At 37.9% G+C, this 21707-nt stretch overlaps 2 protein-coding genes across 2 annotated transcripts; one reads left to right on the top strand and one right to left on the bottom strand.

The window, feature by feature from the left end:
* Positions 1-1166: 1166 nt before the first annotated feature.
* tubb4bl (tubulin, beta 4B class IVb-like) lies at positions 1167-7970 on the top strand. Its single transcript, XM_079873049.1, has 4 exons — positions 1167-1498; positions 2328-2436; positions 4778-4888; positions 6365-7970. Exons 1-4 carry the CDS (start codon positions 1442-1444, stop codon positions 7420-7422), a joined length of 1335 nt encoding a protein of 444 aa, XP_079729175.1. The 5' UTR covers positions 1167-1441; the 3' UTR covers positions 7423-7970.
* A 478-nt stretch (positions 7971-8448) lies between these two features.
* On the bottom strand, positions 8449-20353 carry crb3a (crumbs homolog 3a). The gene is made up of 4 exons (XM_079875383.1): positions 19649-20353; positions 18723-18915; positions 13658-13695; positions 8449-10849 (listed from the first exon to the last, which is right to left on the bottom strand). Exons 2-4 carry the CDS (start codon positions 18790-18792, stop codon positions 10640-10642), a joined length of 318 nt encoding a protein of 105 aa, XP_079731509.1. The 5' UTR covers positions 18793-18915; positions 19649-20353; the 3' UTR covers positions 8449-10639.
* Positions 20354-21707: the final 1354 nt, after the last annotated feature.

Below are 21707 nucleotides of genomic sequence, written 5' to 3'. Positions count from 1 at the left end.
AACCTTTTGTGGAAAGGTTCCGATGATGTTAAAGGCTCTTCATGGAACCATTGATGCCAATAAAGAACTTTTATTTTTAGAATTATTGTGTATATTAATATAAGTTTATATTTATGCATTGTGACACACATGCAAATCTCATTAATGCAAAACAATCTCTGTAATGCAGAACAACCATTCTAATTATTTAAATGTAATTGTATAATTTTAAATTAAAAAATGTTTAATTAAAAATGATTTGCTGGACAAAATGGCACTCAAACCAATCAATTAATCTTAACTTGTTTTTTCTGAGTAAGCAAGGGATAGTATGTGAATAGTAGGATTATTAGATTTTTATAATTAAGTTAAGTCTAAGTGGAAAAGTAATAGAAGACAGTTTGTTTGTTTGTTTGTTTGTTTGTTTGTTTGTTTGTTTGTTTTAAGTGTTGCTATTCTAGCAAAGTGAGATTAATCTGTATAGGGTTCCTCAGGGGTCCATTCTTGGACCCTTACTATATACATGATTTGTCAAATGTTTCAAATATTCTTACTCCAACAACCTTAGTACTCTCTCACTCAAATTTTAATTGATGAATTAAGAATGTAAATTATGGTCTAATCACATATGCTAAGTGGTTTAATTTAAATAAATTATCTTTAAATATAATATATATATTATTATTATTATTTTTGGTGGTAAAAAATTATACCCTGGATTTATCAAAAATTACAATTGAGTGTATTGAGATGCCTCAAGTGTCAACTATAGAATTCCTGGGAGTTTTTGTTGATGAGAGCTTGAGTTCACAAGTTCACTATAATAAGGAGGGTCAGGCACCTTGTTACGTGAGTGTCTTCTTACTCTTAACTACAGTTTAATGTATCCGTATCTCTCATATTGTAATAAGTTTGGGCGAACACTTTTAACATTTCACACAAAAAAAACAAACAAATCCTTCATAAACATTTTGTTTGGATTGCAACCCGATCAAATGCATTTACTTCGCCTGCTTTGTTATTTCAGAAACGTCCGGTTCTGATATTAATATTTCTCAAATGTGTTTTCACTTATAATATTCAAGTAAAGGTAACATTCCAGACCAATTTAAGATGTATTTTAAAGTACATTCACAGGTTCACTGTAACTTAAGACGCCATTCTCTATTTCCTATATTTTTCAGACGTATCTTTAATAGTGGTCCTTATGGTCGCCTATCCTCTCAGCATCCCACCCGGTGTCTCCACGAGCTTCTTCCAAGCTTCTGGAGCCTTCTCTCCTCGGTTGCCACAGCGATGACGTTATCTTGCAGCACATGTTCAGCCCAGTAACGGAGCTCAGAGGCGGGCGTTATTAGAGAGACGAGCAGGAAAAAAAAGCAGCTCAATCCGTGAGTGTGCAGAAGACAGACAGCCCTCGGTTCGATTCCCGCGTCCCCGCCAGTGTCCCTCCTGCTGCATCATGCGCGAGATTGTGCACCTGCAAGCCGGCCAGTGCGGCAACCAGATCGGAGCCAAGGTAAAATGCACAAATAAATTGCTTTGTTTGAGAACGGACGGCTCAGATTGGAAAAATGCACGCGATGCCCTCCGAGGCGACAAACCCGCCTTTAAAGAAGCTTTCATCAGCTGCATGCAGGATGTAAAGACGCATTTGCCCAATCTGAACACATTGCGAAGAGACTGGGAGTGGAAACCACTCAATCATTGTACGATGGGGAATCAAACATTCCTTCTGTTTCCCCTTTTTATAATAGCGATAATCGTGCCATCATGGCACATTTATACAGTTAGACCTATACACCCTTCAGGGTAGTTGATGGCAATGAGATTGAATTGTTGGATTGGTTCCTCCTATCGACGATCATGACCTACTTAACGCTTTATTAGCATATGGAAATAAAATATTCTACTTTTGCATTTAATATTTTGCAAATAGATTACATATTCATATAATATAGTGACATAATGCATTCGAGACCTACATCGCTGGATGAAAATAACATCACATTCATTGTTATAGATATTCCTCGGATTCTTTTTTGGAACCTTGAAATTGACGTAATCCTCAAGATTCCAAACATAAATCGGAGATACTCTTTTAAAACACACAACTTATACATTGTGGGATGCATTTAATTTGCTCATCAACGTTAATCATTGAGTTTTGTTTTTTATCCTACATAAAATTGTAACTCTACATATTTCCTGCTAATTGCATTCTTGGTTTTTAAATTTCTAACCAGATAAATATGATTCTTTACTCGGTTTCTCTGTCTCCCTCTGCCTCTGCCTCTGCCTCTCTCTCTCTCTCTCTCTCTCTCTCTCTCTCTCTCTCTCTCTCTCAGTTCTGGGAGGTTATCAGCGATGAGCACGGCATTGATCCTACTGGAACATATCATGGAGACAGTGACCTGCAGCTTGACAGGATCAGTGTTTACTACAATGAGGCCTCAGGTATTTAAAAAAAATGTCTTAAAGGGGGGGTGAAATGCTATTTCATGCATACTGAGTTTTTTACACTGTTAAAGAGTTGGATTCCCATGCTAAACATGGACAAAGTTTCAAAAATTAAATTGTACGTTTGAAGGAGTATTTCTGTGCCAAAAATTGTCCTTCCGGTTTGTCACAAGTTTCGGAAAGTTTTTTTCGAGTATGGGCATGTGTGACGTCAGATGTAACGGAATTTCCTTATACGGGTCCTAAGGGCACTTCTCCGGTAAGATCGCGGGCGCGCGCGCACTCGTACACCAGAGCAAGAGAGCGAAAGCAGTACCTCATCTAAGCGCTCTGCTCGGCTTTAGGGAAGTCAGTGTCACCAAAGTGGGTTTTTGGTTGCCAGGGCAAGACAAACCTGCACAGATTCCCAAAGAACCCAGCGTTAAGGGAATAGTGGATGCAGTTTGTTTTTCCGGGGCAAAAACGAGTTGAGCAAGACTGTTTCCCTGCATTTCGACGATGATTGTTTTATAAACAAAGCCCAGATCGATGGATTTGCAGATCGTTTAATGCTTAAGGATCGAGCAGTCACAATGATAAAGGTCCGCAGTCGTGCGTTGGAACCGCAGGCGGTGAGTAAAACTGTTGAACAAATGTCTCTGTGTGTTGTTAACGTTACTAGCTCGGCGCGTTAGCACAGCTTTAGCACATCGCCCACACGGCCCGCCCCCAGCCGCTCGGTTTTTTCCGGAAAGACTCGGTACAGTCTATCTTTCACTTATAAATATAATAAAACTAAAGACTTTTTGGAGATATGAACGATGCAATACTACTCTATAGGTACTCAAGATTAACAGGAGATTGAGTGAAAATGAGCATTTCACCCCCCCTTTAAAGATTACATTCTGCATCTTTATTAAATATTTAAATAAATATTATATTTGGTGACATCATATAGTGGGATCCAAAAGCCTGAGACAGCATTGGGAATCTGGGATGTAAACGTAGCATTGTTATTGTTAACTATAACTATTAAAACCAAATTGTCAAATGAAATGCTGAGGTAAAAGAAAATATATCTGATAAAAAATCCAGAATAAAGAAATATTGCATAGCTTGGAAACTGTTGAAGTACTAAAATTACTAACTGAAATAAAATTGAACTAAAACTGAAATAATGAATTAAACATTTTGAAATATTTTAAAATTAAAATACATTTAAAACTGAATATAAAAACACAAGCTAATTCAAAATATTTACTGTAAAGCGTTACACGTTACATTAACTTAGTAATATCAGTAAATTGTGCATCATTGCAACTAACCCTAAACCAAACCCTAATCCTTTAAGTAGGCTACATGTTGTTAATTAAAATTACTCAGTAGTTAAATGTAACAAGTAAACCTTAAAATAAAGTGTTAACTATATAATTATATTAAATTAATACTAAGTAAAAGTGGAAATAAAGTGTTTAGATTTAAATTATGAAATTTAATAAATAAGAGCAAATGTTTTTCTCCATTTTTAACTCATTTGCACTAAAGAATGACGAAAACCAAGTGCTGATGCACTTCGGAATTATTCTTAAAGCTACACTGTGTAATTTTTTAAGTTGATTCTTTGCAAAAAACACTTTGTTCTTTCAAAATGATATGTACTCATTAATATGTAATTACTTATACCAACTAATCAAGTATTCTCGTAAGCGTAGAATCTGCCATTTAGAATACATACGAGCGAGTCGCCATGTTGCGCCTCCATCTTGAAAATACATTAGCCAAAGAGGGACATACCTGGAAATTCAAGCTTCGCCTTTCGGGTTTTGACACTCAGTGGCACCGTGACGAATGGAGATTTTGTCTCTCAGCCCTCTTTTTTAATATTTCAGTCGCATAACTATATGTCTACTCCATCTCAGTTATCACAAAACCCATGACACACAACTAAAGCACAGCTCTGATCACCGCGACTTCATTTTTCGGCCGACTTACGTCACTTCAGAGTTCATACTGGCGCTGTGAATACAACCAGGAAAAATGTCCTAGGTGAAAATTTAGTTCTCAGGGAAACACCCTGGTGGCTAGTTCCTATAACCCGGTGCGAAAAGCCTCTATGATCATCAGGCTTTACACAAACAGCTCGAGTCCTGCAATCAGTACAGCAAAAGGAAGACAGAAAGACCAGTTGAAATTCATTCAAGCTTTCAGTTGAATTTTTCACTTAAATTGTTATGCTGATTTGAATAAAAAGTTGTTTTTTGTAATGCAAAATGTAAGCACTGTGTTTAAACCTCGTTGTATGTACAGAAATATTGCCTGTCTGGTCAGTCTGACCTACTGTATCGGTCTCTCTGTTTAGGTGGGAAGTATGTTCCCCGTGCTATCTTGGTGGACCTGGAGCCTGGCACGATGGATTCAGTTCGTTCTGGACCCTTTGGACAGATATTTAGACCTGACAACTTTGTGTTTGGTAAGCGTTCATCAAATACCAGCACAATGATGGAAATAACAAAAGTAGGGTAGGAATTCACATTGTAATGAGTGTAATTAGTAGGTATGAATCCACACTGAATGAATGAAAAATGAATTTGCCTCTTCTATTAGATGCTAGGAGTTCAGATTTGACTTGGTGAATGCCTGCAAATTCGTGTCAGAATGAACACCCCAAAGACTATAGATGTACCGGGATGGTGTACTTGTAATGCAAAATATATGGCGGAATAAGCCCCGCCTTCTAAATAAAAGAACCAAAAGAGAGCCATAGAAGCTCCAGTTCCCTTAGAAACCTGACGCAAGCTTAGGTCTGCACATGAACAACAACCTGATATACATTGTTTAAACTTTATTTGAGCATAAGAAACTACATTTATGAGTCATGACAGATTTTATTGCTGATTTGAAATGTTTAAATGTAAATTTGGACAGTAGGTTAAGGGATTTCAGGATTCCCCCATTCAAGTAGATAGGACATGATGGATAGGATGCCCAAAATAAGCCGTGTTTCCACCGCAGGAACTTTCCCCAGGAACTAGGGACTTTGGGGTGGTACTCTGTGTGTTTCCACCGCAGGAACCAGGGTCTAAATGAAGTTCCGGGTAAATATTTCTCCCTCAGAGGTACTTTTTCAAAGTTCAGAAACTTTCGGGGGTTGGATTTGGGCACTGAACACACTGATTGGTTGAGTTAATGCCGCATTTTAATTGGTTGACTCCATGCAGCATTTTATTTAATCCATCATTTTTAATAGTCTGTTGCGTTGCATGCAGTAAGAGTTGTTTGCTATTCGAATCAACAATGAAGTTAAAAAAATACGACCAATGGAACAACGACGAGGTTAAGGCTTTATTAATCTTAAATTCAGAAGATGAAAACCAGCGGGAACGGTAAAGTAGCGCGCAGTCCTACGTCACCGGATTAATTTGCCTAATCCTCACGGTACTTTAGACCTCGATGGAAACGCAGACAGCAACAGGTCTGGGGGAAAAAGATTCCTTGGACAAATTGTTCAGAGTAATTTCGGTGGAAACGCGGCTATAGCTGCCAGGAGTCCTGATTTTTCTGAGTTAGGCGCGATCCTGGGTCAAGATATTTTGTTGATCCTGGAACAACATTCCTTCCAAAAATTTAATCCTGACCATATCCCTACCCCTAAACCTAACCCTACCCATAAGTTATCCCTGAAATCAGAGGGAAATGATGGTGAATAACTGATGTAGAAGCACCTAACCCTGGTTGTAAGCCTAAACTTGACATAAACTGTAAACTTGTCACTCAAACCTGGTTGGTTGATTGGAATGTTGTTCCAGGATCAACAAAGATGTTGATCCAGGGACATATTGTACTTGTTGCAGTTCTGCCCAGAACGCGTTGCAAATATGTCCGCAGAGTAAACTGACTTTCCCCGAAAGGAACCGTCAATGCTCAATTCATATTGTAATGTTTGCAGGTCAGAGTGGTGCTGGAAACAACTGGGCCAAAGGTCACTACACAGAAGGAGCAGAGCTGGTGGACTCTGTACTGGATGTTGTTCGTAAGGAAGCAGAAAGCTGCGACTGCCTGCAAGGCTTCCAGCTCACTCACTCTCTCGGCGGAGGCACCGGCTCCGGCATGGGAACCCTCCTCATCAGCAAGATCCGCGAGGAGTATCCCGACCGCATCATGAACACATTCAGCGTGGTGCCCTCGCCCAAGGTGTCCGACACCGTGGTGGAGCCCTACAACGCCACGCTGTCCGTCCACCAGCTGGTGGAGAACACTGACGAGACCTACTGCATCGACAACGAGGCTCTTTATGACATCTGCTTCCGCACGCTCAAGCTCACCACACCGACCTACGGCGACCTCAACCATCTCGTCTCCGCCACCATGAGCGGCGTGACAACCTGCCTCCGCTTCCCCGGCCAGCTCAACGCCGACCTTCGCAAACTGGCTGTCAACATGGTGCCCTTCCCACGTCTCCACTTCTTCATGCCCGGCTTCGCTCCACTCACCAGCCGAGGCAGCCAGCAGTACCGCTCGCTCTCAGTTCCCGAGCTCACGCAGCAGATGTTTGATGCCAAGAACATGATGGCCGCCTGCGACCCGCGTCACGGCCGCTACCTGACCGTGGCTGCCGTCTTCCGCGGACGTATGTCCATGAAGGAGGTGGACGAGCAGATGCTGAACGTCCAAAACAAGAACAGCAGCTACTTCGTCGAGTGGATTCCCAACAATGTCAAGACCGCCGTTTGCGACATCCCACCACGCGGGCTCAAAATGGCAGCCACTTTCATCGGCAACAGCACGGCCATCCAGGAGCTCTTCAAGCGCATTTCCGAGCAGTTCACCGCTATGTTCCGCCGCAAAGCTTTCTTGCACTGGTACACCGGCGAGGGCATGGACGAGATGGAGTTCACCGAGGCAGAGAGCAATATGAACGACCTGGTGTCTGAGTACCAGCAGTACCAGGATGCCACCGCCGAAGAGGGCGAGTTCGAAGAGGAGGGCGAGGAGGAGGTCGCCTAAATCGCAACCACCAGCCGAAATAATGTTCTACTCCATCACCATCATTTCATCCTTCTCACCACAAACCGATGCTCTCCTGTGGTTTGGTTTTGTGTTTCTAAGTGTTGTGAATGCAACAACGCAAGTGATTTTAACTGTGAAGCCTTCAGATTCCATAACGATGAAACTATTGTCCATGTCAATCTGAATAAAGGCAAATTCTGAATCTGAAGTGCTTTTGTTGTGTTTTTTTCTAACGTCACATAGGTTTACATGACTGTCTAATTTACATCAGTGGTCCTCAACTTGGGGGCCAGGATGACTTAAAACAGTTAAAAATAAAACAAAATAAGCGTTAAAATCAGCTTAAAACAGCTAAAAATCAAGATGGAAATCATGTTTTTGGATTTTATTTGTTCCCTCAACAACTGCCATTTTTATGGTTCCCATGGTCTACAAAAACTTGGATATGAGGGAATTTTAAAAGTGATTTGTAGACCTGAAAAAGTCATGGAAATCTAAAATCTTAAATTGGTTAATTAATTGGTAGTAAAAAGAATAAACTCTGTAGAACATTTTAGTAGTTATTGATGGAATTTAATTATTCTTTTCAATATTTTTAAATATATTGCCACTCCCCATTTTTGTGAAGGAAAAAAAGTTTCATTGACATCAACGGTTTCAAGGAAAACATTTAACATTCATGGAATCTTTCCATTCAACAAAAAGTTAATTATAGTGGAAACAGGTTCTTTAGATTATTAAAGTTCCTTCACACTAAGAAAAAAATGGTTATTTTAAAAGGTTATTTGGGGAACCAAAAAAGGTTCTTCTATGGCAAAACTGTGATAAACCCCTTTTGTAGCCTTTATTTTTAAAAGTGTACAACCTTGAAGTCAAAAAGGTTGAGGACCACTGATTTACATGAACAGTTTCTTGATATTATCATTCAAATGTATGTATATATATATATATATATATATTCCATTTTACTACAGCAAATTAAGTCAAAAGCAAGACTGAAAATCTTAGCAACCACTAGAGAGCAGTGTTCCTGAAAACAACCTACTGAACAGGTCTTTCTTAGATCTAGTCCACATAATAAATCTTGCTTTGTTCTTGGCAAGCAAATCTGAGACCCAGCCTTAAGCAATGCTGTCTTATTGCAATACGCTTCCTAGAAAGACACTCCTCCATGCACACCCAAGATATTATTGTATTATTGTGTGTCAGCAATCATATGACATTTATGTAACGTTATAAAAACTCAAAGTAGCCTACACCTTTCCAGATACAAATTCAGAGACCTTTACTAGATATCTTTCACAGGCCTTGTAATCCACCTTATTTTTTTTGGAATTAGGAATTAAGAGGAATTCTCATATATCTGGAAATAACTTAATTCCTAATTCCAAAATCCAGAAGAATCTGATACTTATGAGTTATTAGCCACTATAGGTAATTATCAAGAGGAATAACAGTAAAACTATATGCACTACCAACTAATGTGTTTATGATGACGATAATAAATTAAAATACTATGATGATAGCAAAGACCAGTTTGCAGTGTAATGGGCTGTTTGTGTACAGCTCAAACAGGCTGACACCGGAAACTTTGCACATTCAAGTTAAAATTGGCTGTTGATAAAACATATAATTCCGGTTCTGACTTCCGAAGCGTTAATACAGCATTCAGCCGTAACAGCAACATTATATCACGGCACAACTCCTATAGAGAATCAGGACTATATATTCAGCAGAAGAATAACACTTAAATTAATTAGCTCAATCAACATGTTTTATTGTAAATGTGTGTAGTGTCCTCAATATTTTTAATGTGGAGTAACAGCAAAGCCACCCAAGGACATTCTGAATTGTAAATAAAGTAACTCTGTTGAGCGTTGTGCCTAACAACACCCTTCAGCCATGATTATATTTGCAATATAGTACAACCTCTCATGCCTTTTTGCTTAAATATAAACTGCACAGTGTAGCAAATTCTAAAAAGCTGAAATTTGAAAAGGCATTCAAGTTAAATAGAACGCATGAAATATTTGAGTGTAAACATTCACGCTATCATAAAAAGAATCAAAAACGATTCTAAGTAGAATTCATTGTTGCACTGATCAAATTTCTGGACAATTAATATTAGTTACAAATATATAGATATAGAAATGTAACTGAGGTAAATCAAGACAAATGAAATCATTTCTGAAATGATCAAAGTGGTTTCAACCAACCAGATATGAAAGTAAATACATCCAATATTGTGAGCAAATGGGTCTCAATAAATATTTAAAGGTGTAGTGTGCAAAATCTAGTGTCAGGAAATAGACGCACCCCCAGCTTCTATTACTCAGTCAAACAGATAATCCCGCCTCCAAACTCACACCATTGGTTGAGCTGATGCTGTTAAGCTAACCAAAGACTTTAGATATATAAAGACGGTCCAGTCATATTACTATGAATAGGAGAGAGTGAAACACACAATATGGCGGAATAAGTCCCGCCTTCCAAATAAATGAGCCAATTGGTAAAAAACAGTCAGTGTTTCTTTACTAAGAGGCGCGCTTATGACTGCATATGCGCATTGGCTGGTCCAGACAGAAAAACGCAGGGTTTATTTCATGATTTGAGTGATTAGAAACAATTTATAAGATCAGATTTCATTGGTAATTTGAAATATGAAGCTTGGTAAACAGCTTTTGAAGAATTTGATGTTTCCCCATTCAATGAGTTTGCATGAAATAGTTGCCCAAGAGGCGTTTCAACGATGGCCGCCGAGTGAAATGACTTGCCTTCAAGGGACTTTGGTCTGGCCCTTTTCTGGATGCAAAAACAAACAGATTGCACTTTTGTTTTGTGCCACTAAGAGTGGAGAAATTAGAAACTTCACCTTTAAACATATCTTAACATTACATACAAAAATCTGCATTTGTATGTGTAAAGGAACAATTAAAACACAACGCAAAATGAAATTTTCAGAGAAAAGCTACCAGTCTAAAATAAGAATGTCAATGCTAGAGAACAGCACATGCAGATCTATACTGCGAAATGTGTTTCCTTTTGGAGAGAGTAGTTTTCCTTCAAGTTTCTTCCGAGTAGTCAGACTCGCTTTGTTTAGCCAAAACATATGGCCAGTGCTCAGAAACAGTGCGTAGTTAATGTTTATCCATTTAACCATTTTGGAATTGATTCACCATCATCATGTGCTGCTGGTTAGTTATAAACCAGTGTGTCAAATCAGTCTCTCCTCCTTGGGTAGTTTGAGGGCGTCTGGCGTCTCTACACCACGGGTTCCTGTTTGCTCCTCTGAGCTGGGGCGATACGTCCCCTCCGTCTGTCTCTTCTTCTTTACCACGCAGAACAGGAACACCAGAATCGCCGTCAAAATAGCCAACGCTCCCAGGACCACAGTTGGTACAACAATGGCCACGATATTAGGGCCCTGGACAAAGAAAAGTAGGAATGTTAATCATCCAAACGGAAGTACTACAGGACGCTGCACTGCATTAAGCACTGACTTGTGGCATTAACTACATTTACATGCACCCTCATAATGCAATATGACGACCAGATTTTAATTTTCAAAAAAACTTTCATGGCCCCCAGAATATTTAGTTATTCAAATACCTAAATATTCTGGGATATTCTATGCAATATATAAAGAGAAAGAACTGTTCAGAATTCAGAACTATAAATCAAAACATAGATGGAATAGTGAATGCCATTTAATGTTTGATGATCACGTTTTTTTTACATGTGCGTAAGCAATGTTTCTATTGCTTTTTCCAGCTTCTTCTCCTTTGTTTTGATCAGGAGATTCTGTACTCTTTCAGAAGCTGTGTAATAGCGCTCCCTACCATTTTACAGTGAAAACATGGATTGCCGGGAAATTCCGTCAATGGCGGGGAAGTGTTGTGTCATAAATGATGGAAAACTCCATCAATGGCAGGAAAAGAGTTAAGCTCATAATCGTAGTAACCATAATAGTAGTAAAATATGGCATATGCCTAATTTAAATTTCCTGCCAGTATTCTGCTCTGACCAAAGTGTGCAAGTGCTTGTGATGTATACGAATAGTGATGTATAACAGGAGTCACATTTTTGGAGTGCTGAAGAAGCCGAGTTCATGTTGACAATGTTGTGTGATGAATATAACGGAGTACATTGATGGTCGAAAACAGACATGCAGACATTTTATGCGCGTCACCGAAAAAAAATCCAATACGTCCGTAGAAATGTGTTTTGCATTTGATTCAAGTAGATTAAAACAGTAACACACCTACAGTGCTGTGCATTGGGGTATGTGAATAATGGCAGTAACAATAACCACAATTCTTAGCGAATAATCAGAATAATCACATTATTGGTGCATATGTAAACGTAGTCCTTCTCACTGCAAGGCATGCAATGACGGTCTGGCCCAATTTTTGCATTTCAAATGAGTGATCAAGAACAGATCGCTTAGTTTCTTTAAAATTCAGAATTGAAATGAGAATCCCTTTTACATTCAATGCCTGCATTTAAGCTGAGCTTAAATGGAGGTAGCAAACAGGATTTGAGGACGTTGTCAAATGGAATGAAATTCATTTAACTGCTGTTGGTGCAGTTGTTAATAATTACAGTATTCTTTCGGTATGAATTACCCATAAACATTATTAATATTAGTATTTTTTTTATTTTGGAAGAAAGTAATACTTTTATTCAACAAGTATGCATTCAATTCAATTCAATTCAATTCAATTCATCATGTTTAAAAGTAACAGTAAAGATGTAACAGCACAACTGTTTTCAACACTGATAATGATAATAAATGTTTCTTGATCATCAAATCATCATATTAGAATGACTTCAGAAGGATCATGTGACACTGAAGACTAGAGTAATGATGCATCACAGGAATAAATTACATTTTAAAACATATTAACATAATAATTATGTTTTATATATATAACAATATTTATTAATGTTTTTGATTAAATAAATGTAGCCTTGGTGAACATAACTTTTCAAAATTCATTAAAACAATTCTTACTGACCCTTAACTACTGGCCATGGTTGCAGAACAATTACTTATGAATACTACGGAGTACTGCATATGACATGCGGACAAAAATATATATATTGTGGTCACAAATTAAGAATTTGTTTCTTCGTTTTACTAAATTGTGCGCACTATATAATAATTTGTTTCTTCGATTTAGTAAATCATGGCCACGTTGTACTCATTTTCTCCCTCGTTTTGATTGAACTACAATTAAAAAGGGAACAAATTATATATCGTACACACAATTTATTTAAAACAAGGGAACGAAACGTGCTGACATATTCGTAAATCGTGGGAACAATTTGTTCATTTGTGGCCACGATATACATATATTTTCCTGCATGTCATGTGCGGCTCCGTAGTATTCAAAGGGAGCCAATTCTGAATTTTGGGCAATTCTGATTCTCATTGAGCAAATGAAGAGAACATTCTCCAACAGTTAAAGGGATAGTTCACTTTGAAATTAAATTTTGGTATGTTTTAGCTTACCTCAAGGGCATCCAAGATGTAGGTGTCTTTGTTTCCGCAGTATTTTCAATTCTGATATTTTTAGGTCAAACCGTTCTTGTCTGTCAGTCATTTAATGCAGGTCTGTGGTCACTGTCTCAAAGAGCATGCACAGAGTCCAAATTAAACAATTCCCCATCGTAAGTACACATTGATGGCCTAAGACACGAAATGCGGTTTGTGTGAGAAAACAAACAGTATTTATATCGTTTTTAGCTCTTATACACAGCCACGTCCAAGTGATCTGAGGGCGCGCGCGCATCCTGGTGTGTGACGTGTACGCAGACTGGTGCATAGATATATACACTAGATGTCGCCTTGTCTACGGCAGTTCATTGGAACGAATGTCTTTAAAGCGACATCTAGTGTTTATATCTTTAATTTGGACGATGGGGAATTGTTTTAATTTGGACTCTGTGCATGCTCTTTGAGACAGTGACCACAGACCTGCATTAAATGACTGACAGACAAGAACGGTTTGACCTAAAAATATCAAAACTGAAACTACTGCGGAAAAAAAGACACCTACATCTTGGATGCCCTTGAGGTAAGCTAAAACATACCAAAATTTAATTTCAAAGTGAACTATCCCTTTAATCAGATACTTATAGGAGAACTAATATTGACAGTTGATGCCCTTCAGGCTAATATAGAGAGAGGAAAGAAACACACGCTACACCTCAAGGAATCTCTACTTACTGGGCTGGGAGTTGTACTGGGCATTGTGGTGTTGTCCTCTGCAAATAGAAAACATTACAATGAGATGACAATTAATTGTACAGATTCTGAATAACGGTCTACAGACTCTAATATGACTTTTGTACTCATCCTAGCTAGGGGTGGCTCACAAACCACAAAATGGTTTCTCAGTGACAGTGTTGCAGCTCAAAGTAGCATGTGTTTTCTCTGCGGTTCTTTAATATTTGATCTGAGGTGTGTTTCAGGATCATTTCAAGTCACATCACTATGACATGCACCACTGTCACAGTGCTCGCCACCAACACTATAGTTTGTTAACAATGGGAAAAAAAGAAGCAAATATATGAGGACGAGAACTAAACATTAATAAAAGAGGAACTCGAGAGTGTTGTTGTTTTTTTCATGTCAAATGGTGTGAACTGTGATATGTGCACTCACAATTTAAATGATTTACAGCAACATTATGAAACCCAGCGCATGTTCAGAGAGCTGGACATCTGGACCTTAACACAAAATTTGATATCAAAAATATAGCTAAAGTTGAGAGGCGCTGATTTAGAGCTTATTGTGTGATTCTATATTAATACACATCTGAGAAGTAGCGGCCTTCGCTATGTTTCACTTGAAACGGGCCTCGCAACAGAAAGGGGCCTTGGCTTGCGCTCGAAAAAGAGCCCAATCCCCCGCCATTACGCAGAGCACACACGCAACAGGGTCAGAAATTAACGAGGGCTTGGGGCAAAAATGTCACCAGACTTAATAATGCAATCAAAAAATAAGATATGGTGCAAAAAAAAAAAAAAAAAAACCTACATCCTAGCGCACTCCTAAAAGTTGACAAAATACACTTTTAGCATACACACGTTTAAAATGTACATTTACATTTACATTTAGTCATTTAGCAGACGCTTTTATCCAAAGCGACTTACAAAGTAGGACTAGATTAAGCGAGTCATCATGAAGAGGCAAAAAACAAAAAGCAGCGCAAGAAGTGCTCAAGATACAAAGTTCAGGCATTATTCAGAGTAGCATAAGCCCGATAAGTGAGGTTTAGAGGGAAAGGGGAGGTTTTTTTTTTTTTTTTTTTTATGAGGTTAAGTGCTCCCGGAAGAGATGGGTTTTCAGATGTTTTTTGAAGGTTGTCAGGGATTCTGCATTCCGGATGAGGGTGGGGAGAGCGTTCCACCAGCATGGAACTGTGAATGAGAATGTTCTGGAAAGTGATTTTGTGGCTTTCTGGGATGGAACCACGAGACGTCGCTCGTTGGCCGATCGTAGGCTTCTGGTAGGGATGTAGACTCGTAGGAGTGAGTGAAAGTAGGAGGGAGCTGAGCCTGTGATAGATCTGTAAGCAAGCGTCAATGCCTTGAACTTGATGCGAGCAGCGAGAGGTAGCCAGTGCAGTGAGCTGAACAGAGGAGTGACGTGGGCCCTCTTTGGCTCGTTGAAGACAAGACGGGCTGCAGCATTTTGGATCATCTGTAGAGGTTTAGTTGCACATGCTGGAAGTCCGGCCAGAAGAGCATTACAGTAGTCAAGCCTAGAAATGACCAGGGCCTGGACGAGAAGTTGTGTTGCATGCTCAGTTAGGAAAGGCCTGATCTTCCTGATGTTGTGCAGTGCAAACCTGCATGATCGAGCTGTCTTTGAAATGTGATCTGTGAAGGTCAGCTGGTCATCAAACGTTACTCCAAGATTTCTCACCGACTTTGATGGGGTGATTGATGATGACTCTAGCTGGATAGTGAAGTTGTGCTGTAGAGACGGATTGGCAGGGGGGACGAGAAGCTCAGTCTTTGCCAAGTTGAGCTGCAGGAAGCCGCATGTACAAAATGTACAGTTTCTTCTGGGAAAACTGACAAAAAATATTTAAAGCGGGGCTCAGTAACTCGCTTTTTGCTCGCAGGTTTCTCTCTAGAGCTCCCCCCACAGCTTCGGAATAGATATTTGACAACACTGTTGTAAAAACTCGTAGGCGATTCTCGGACACCAGAGGCTAGTAGATCAATGACATCAAAGCAGATGTGACATTCTTTAAAACGTCTTCTTCATTCGGGTTCAAACAGCGTGAGGGAGCGCAATAATGACAGCATTTTAGCAGATTTCTTTTGGCCGTAAAGCAATTGTTTACATCGCGAGACCTGATATCACGCGAGACTTCCTGACGCGGCGGCCGGCGGCTCAAAGTTGCAAGTGCGTATTTTCCGCTCACGGGCACCAGGGGGGTGCGAAACGACCACCATTCAACCCGAAATAAGTAATATAACCATTCCAATGACTCCGAAGCTGTTCAGTTAAGGTAAAAAAGTTACTTAGTTCACCTTTAAATGACTCATCTTGCACATACACAATTTGACTAGAGTGACAATGTCCCTCCCCCCAATGCCACAGAATAAGCAAGAAGCTATGAATGGTTAGGCTACTATAAACTAAAGGATATTGGCTATTTTAAAACATAGGGATGAGCCTTTCGACACGTCCCCCCTTCCTGTTTCAATACGTCTACACGGGAAAGAAAGCGGCACGTGTCAAGTGATTACATGGTCTTTGAATATTTTGTGTGGTACTGTATGACGTCATATTCAGTGTATATGCATTGATAATTTTGCTGTTGAACATAACATTTTGAATTTTCAACATGAATATCTTTTAGCTTTTCTAAGTACTGTGTCTAATGTGGCGATCCATACAATGGTAGTTGCTGTTAGTAAGTTAAATTAATTTCTGTGAATTATAATTCAAATTCAGTTATTCTTTTTTTCCATCATCAACTGCGTAATGTTTAGAAAAGTCTGTATGTCATTTTTCATTGGTAAACGTTATAGTATAAAATCTATGCCACCAAACATTGCAGTTTATAACTATGCACTGTTGTATTGTTGTACATAAGATGCATTTTTTTTTGCTGTACCACCAATCCCTATATTGGTAAGCTCTATCACAGCCTCAGAATTACCTTATACTTTATCATAGTTGTCTGTCTCCTTGTTTAAAATTAAAGTAGGACCAGTAAAGTATCAAATGGTGCATTGGTGCCCCATGATTAACCTCAATTCTCTAAGCAATAACAAAAACCTCAAATAATCTCAAAGTTTGGCAACTTTGTAAAATCTCACATTTGTGATTGTTGCACTTTGACAAACCATAGTGTGCTTTTGAAGGTCAGAGAACAAGTAATGGTACAAAAACTATTGACTTGATTTGAAATAAATGTTACACTTGCAAAGTGGTGATTTAGGGCACGTTTACACAACAACAATGCTAAAAATTAAAAAGTTCTTCCTTTACGTTTTTCGCGTACAGACGACAACGTTGTCAAAACGATCCCCGTTCACACAGCTCCGCAAAAACGACTAAAGCCGATGTATTATTCATGCCAGGCCTGTAGATGGCGATGCCACTTTGTAAAGAAACGCTACGACGTAATATGCATGCATGACATCACCATTTTCACAAATCTGCGTTTTTGTGACGATAACAGTATCGTTTTCAGAAACTTGCACTTTGAAACCTGTTTTCAAAAGTTTGCATTTTCAAGCCTACAAAACTTTGTTGTCGTGTAAATGAACAACCAAAATGAATACAAAGGTTTCAGTTTTTAGCTGAAAATGGTGTTGTGTAATGTTTAAATGCTATGAAGGCACAAAAACACAAATACATAGAAGAAAGAGAGAGAGTGGGAGAATGCATATGAAAAAGCTAAAATGTTAATGATTTACGAGAGTAAACAATCCCTCAAGGACAAAGATAACTTTAAAGAAGGAAAGGAACTAATCATGAAGCACGTGAATGCAGTTTAAGTATGTAGTGGGACATTTTTTGGTTAAATGTTTTCTTTAAAAGAGTGGCAAAGAAAGGGTTTTAGTAAGATGGAAACTTTTGTTAATTCTTTAAATAGTTTAACTTAGTTGAGTTCGTTCCAGTGTTTGTTTTGAAAGAATGTGCTTATGTTGCAATAAAGAAATGATGCAATGACTCGTACATGTTCAAGAAAGGGTAAAAAGGTATTTTAAAACAAATAGCAAGGAAACTGAGATGAGCAGAAAATGTACATCCCCATTCCTAGTGCAACTAATGAAGCCCTTGATTGGTTGCATCAGGTGTGCTTGAGACAACACCTGTTTTGCAGATTTGTGCTGTTGTGAGGGAGTTTGTTCAGGGGGTTGAACAATTTTGAGACTGCAGAAGTCATTAAAAGTTGCATTTTCAGTTGAATTTGGGGAAAACACTCGAAACATTTGTTGTGTTGAACTATTTCAATTGCTTTTGTTAGATTTGTTCATTGCAAACAGCTGAAGGTCTGTCAATTTTGCCAAAGAACCTGATTTGCAAAGGGGGTTGAATAATTTCGATAACAACTGTATGTATGAATCTCAAAAAAATGTTTCATCTCCAAAATGAAAGAAATTACATGTAGCCTATTTTGAAGCATTGTGACATTATTTTTGACAATTCTGTACCAAATTCTCACTTTTTAAATCAGCATCAAAGCATGTACAACCAATACTACAATAATGCGTTTAAATAATATATAACATTTTCACTATAAAGTAATGAGAACTTGATATGTTGTATTACAGTGAATAAGTACAGTTTGTGTGGGGATATGCACCTGTCCTACATGTCATGAAAATAATGTCACAATACAGAAAATAGTAATGACCCCATTTTGTATATGGAAAATATCATTTATTGTGATTTTGGGGGTAAAATGTGATCTGGGTGGATTTTATGATACTCATAGTTTGAGATTACACAGTTCTCATACCTTTTTTCTTTTTTTTTTTCTTAATGGCGAGTACAATTTTATGACCTCCCAACAATACCTTAGATGTTGTTGCAGAAAACAGACATGCTTGAGCTTGTTTCTGGGGCACTTCACTTCAGGCAGTCTAGTACTAACTTAGTACAAGTTAGAGGAGTGTTACTCGGATCATGTTCAGATTAATCTGACGCAACTCAACTGAGCTGTTTAAACGCAGTGAGCTTTAACAGTGATTAATAATCCGGATACTCTCAAAGTTCAGTTTCGGACATGACTGCAGAGGTGGAGCGAGTGACTCACCCTGGGCCGAAACATTCCTGAGAAGCAGCAGCATAAAACTCCCAGCCAAAAGTCCAACCTGCCGAATCATCTCCGGGATGGAGTCAATCTGCACCCCTACCCCCGACCAGAAGGGGCTGACGCTCCGGCTAGGGTGGAGCGGAGGTGATCAATAAATCATGTCCGAGATCAAAGAATAAAAAAATCTAACGAGCTGCAAAAGAAGAGTAGAAACGTCTGTTAGGATCTGAAGTTGGTTTGCAGATTTGATCATTCCTATAGTTTAAAACAGTGAGTTTCTTCATAGAACCGCAGATGCAAATACTGTAGTTGTAGAAAGGAACTATTTGTTTTTATAAGTGTCTTGGAATAATTTAGCTCACTAATCTTTTTTGGCTATGATCTCCTAAATTTAAAAATATATATATATTCAAATACACTGATTCATTCCAGTATGCCTTATTTTTCTTATCTGTGCAAACTTGGATTTTAAACAAGGTCACCATGTGTAACTTCTGTTCTGGTAACAAATATATCAACATTTACTAATACACTATTAAAATCAAATGTTATATCTGTTAACAGTAGCTAATGCACTGCGAAGAAACATGAACAAACACTGAACAGCTGCATTTTTATTAACTAACGTTAACAAAGATTAACAAATACAGTAACAGATGTAACTTATTTCTCATGGTTATGCTAGTTAATACATTAACTAATTAGACCTTTTTGTAAAGTGTTACCAGATATTTAAGAGTGTCCAGATGTATTGAATGTGTTTAATACTTAACAGCTGACTCCTGGCAGGTACTTACTTTTCATTTCTGTTCATGTAACCTCTATCCAGTTCACAACCTGAACATTCCTTCCACATTATTTGTGTTGCTAAGGAAACATTCATCCATTCGACACGACACGACACAAGAACAGAAACAAACTCATACCTGTGTGTCCACCTTCATAATCCACGATGTTTCCTTACGAGTTTTTCCTGAATGTATGTATGTGGACTATATGTCCGCAGGTCGCTTCCGCCTCTCACCTTACCGGTCAAATTAAGGATTTAAACCGAAACTAGCTCGTCACTCCGGCGTCCTGCTCATAATAAAACATTGTCCTTCGGGATCCTGCCCTGCTTTCAATGGTGGTCTTGTATTTACTAGAATGTTGAGTGAATGCGCGAGTTGGGGTTTGTCTTCTTCCTAAATTCTCATCGCTGATCACATGGTTCAGTGTCGTGTTACAACACCTGAATCCAGCAGCTACTACCTGTGGCGCGAGACAGGCGCGCTATTGTGCGCCGAGATCCACCTGCGCACTGGAGCGATGCGCGCGCTCGCGTCCTCTCTCAGTAACGGCTTTACTGACGCACGTCATCCTCACTGTTTCGATCTTTGCGCCCTTTACTAGTTTGAATGTTAAACGGTTTCCATCTGTACCCGACTGATTTTTTTTTATTTATTTTTTTTAATGGAAGCAATTTTTAGCTTTTAATTTTAGATTTAATTTATTACCTAATCTAACATAAATAACAAATAATAGAAAATAAATTAAATAACATAAACTAGCCCTCTCTCTCGTCTCACACACGTTATCAATTTACATTCGGTTTGAAATGTTCTCTCACAGTTGTTGCGACCTCCAGTGGTAGCGAATGAACTTTTAATCTCATAAGAAAGAAATTCTTGACATACCAAACTTCTGTTAATCCTTTCCTGCTTTTAGGAAAATTATTAACCACTTCGTTTCTGTTGTTTCGTTGATGGTACACACACAGAAAATCACAACAACAACAAAAAAAAAAGGAAATTAGCATAATTCTCACTCACAGTAAAACGTACGACAACAACAACGAAAATAATAATATTATAATACACAAATATAGCCTACTACAGTAGTGGTAGCAGTAATAATAATCATAATACATCTACAGGCATAAAATGCAGAAAGTGTTTCACAAGTTAAAAAAAACACAATACATCAACATCCAATAATCATTCTGATATGCTGAGTTAATATCAATGTTGGAAACAGAACTTGTCTTGTGCTGCTTAATATTTTTTTATAATCTGTGATACGTTTTTTCAGGATTCATTCAAATAGAAATCTTTTGTAACAATATACACTACTGTTCAAAAGTTTGTGGTCAGGCTATTCTTTCGTGGGTTTTCTTTTTTTTAGAAAGAAATTAATACTTTTTTTCAGCAAGGATATTTTAAATTGATAAAATGTGATAGTACATTTTTATAATGTAGAAAATATTTCTATTTTGAATAAACGCTGTTCTTTTTCACTTTTTATTCATCAGTGAATCCTGAAAAAAGTATTATGTTCCAAATATATATATATATATATATACACTACTGGTCAAAAGTTTTAGATCGGCAAGATTTTTTATGTTTTTTAAAAAAAAAAAGTCTCTCCTGCTCACCAAGGCTTAATTTATTTGATAGAAAAACAATAAAAAAAAACAGTAATATTGTGAAATATTATGACAATTTAAAATGATTGTTTTCTATGTGAATATATTTTAAAATGTAAGTTATTCCTGTGATCAAAGCTGAATTTTCAGCATCATTACTCCAGTCTTCAGTGTCACATGATCCTTCAGAAATCATTCTAATATGATGATTTGATGCTAAAAAAAAACATTCATTATTATTTTCAATGTTGAATATAGTTGTGTACAATTTATTTTCAAAATTCTTTGATGAATAGAAAGTTCAAAAGAACAGCATTTATTTAAAATAGAATATTTTCTAACATTATAAATGTCTTTACTGTAACTTTTGATCAATTTAACTCATCCTTGATGAACAAAAGTATTGATTTATTTTATTTCTTTCCCCAAAATAAAATAAAAATTCTTACTGCCCCCAAACTTTTGAACGGTAGTGTTTAATGTTACAAAAGCTTTCCATTTCAGATAAATGCTGTTCTTTTGAACTTTCCATTCATCATAGCATCATGAAATAAAAATGTAAAAAACTGTTTTCAACACTG

Source organism: Squalius cephalus (genome assembly GCF_949319135.1).
Source record: "Squalius cephalus genome assembly, chromosome: 1".
Lineage (NCBI taxonomy): Eukaryota > Metazoa > Chordata > Actinopteri > Cypriniformes > Leuciscidae > Squalius > Squalius cephalus.
This window is presented reverse-complemented; position numbering and strand designations above follow the sequence as displayed.

Excerpts from the sequence above, each read along its gene's own strand:
- tubb4bl (XM_079873049.1), top strand. The coding sequence starts at position 1,442 with ATGCGCGAGATTGTGCACCTGCAAGCCGGCCAGTGCGGCAACCAGATC. Across the intron at positions 1,499-2,327 it reads GCAACCAGATCGGAGCCAAG|TTCTGGGAGGTTATCAGCGA; the intron begins GTAAAATGCACA and ends TCTCTCTCTCAG. Across the intron at positions 2,437-4,777 it reads TTACTACAATGAGGCCTCAG|GTGGGAAGTATGTTCCCCGT; the intron begins GTATTTAAAAAA and ends CTCTCTGTTTAG.
- crb3a (XM_079875383.1), bottom strand. The coding sequence starts at position 18,792 with ATGATTCGGCAGGTTGGACTTTTGGCTGGGAGTTTTATGCTGCTGCTT. Across the intron at positions 13,696-18,722 it reads CAGGAATGTTTCGGCCCAGG|AGGACAACACCACAATGCCC; the intron begins GTGAGTCACTCG and ends TTCTATTTGCAG. Across the intron at positions 10,850-13,657 it reads CCAGTACAACTCCCAGCCCA|GGCCCTAATATCGTGGCCAT; the intron begins GTAAGTAGAGAT and ends TTCTTTGTCCAG.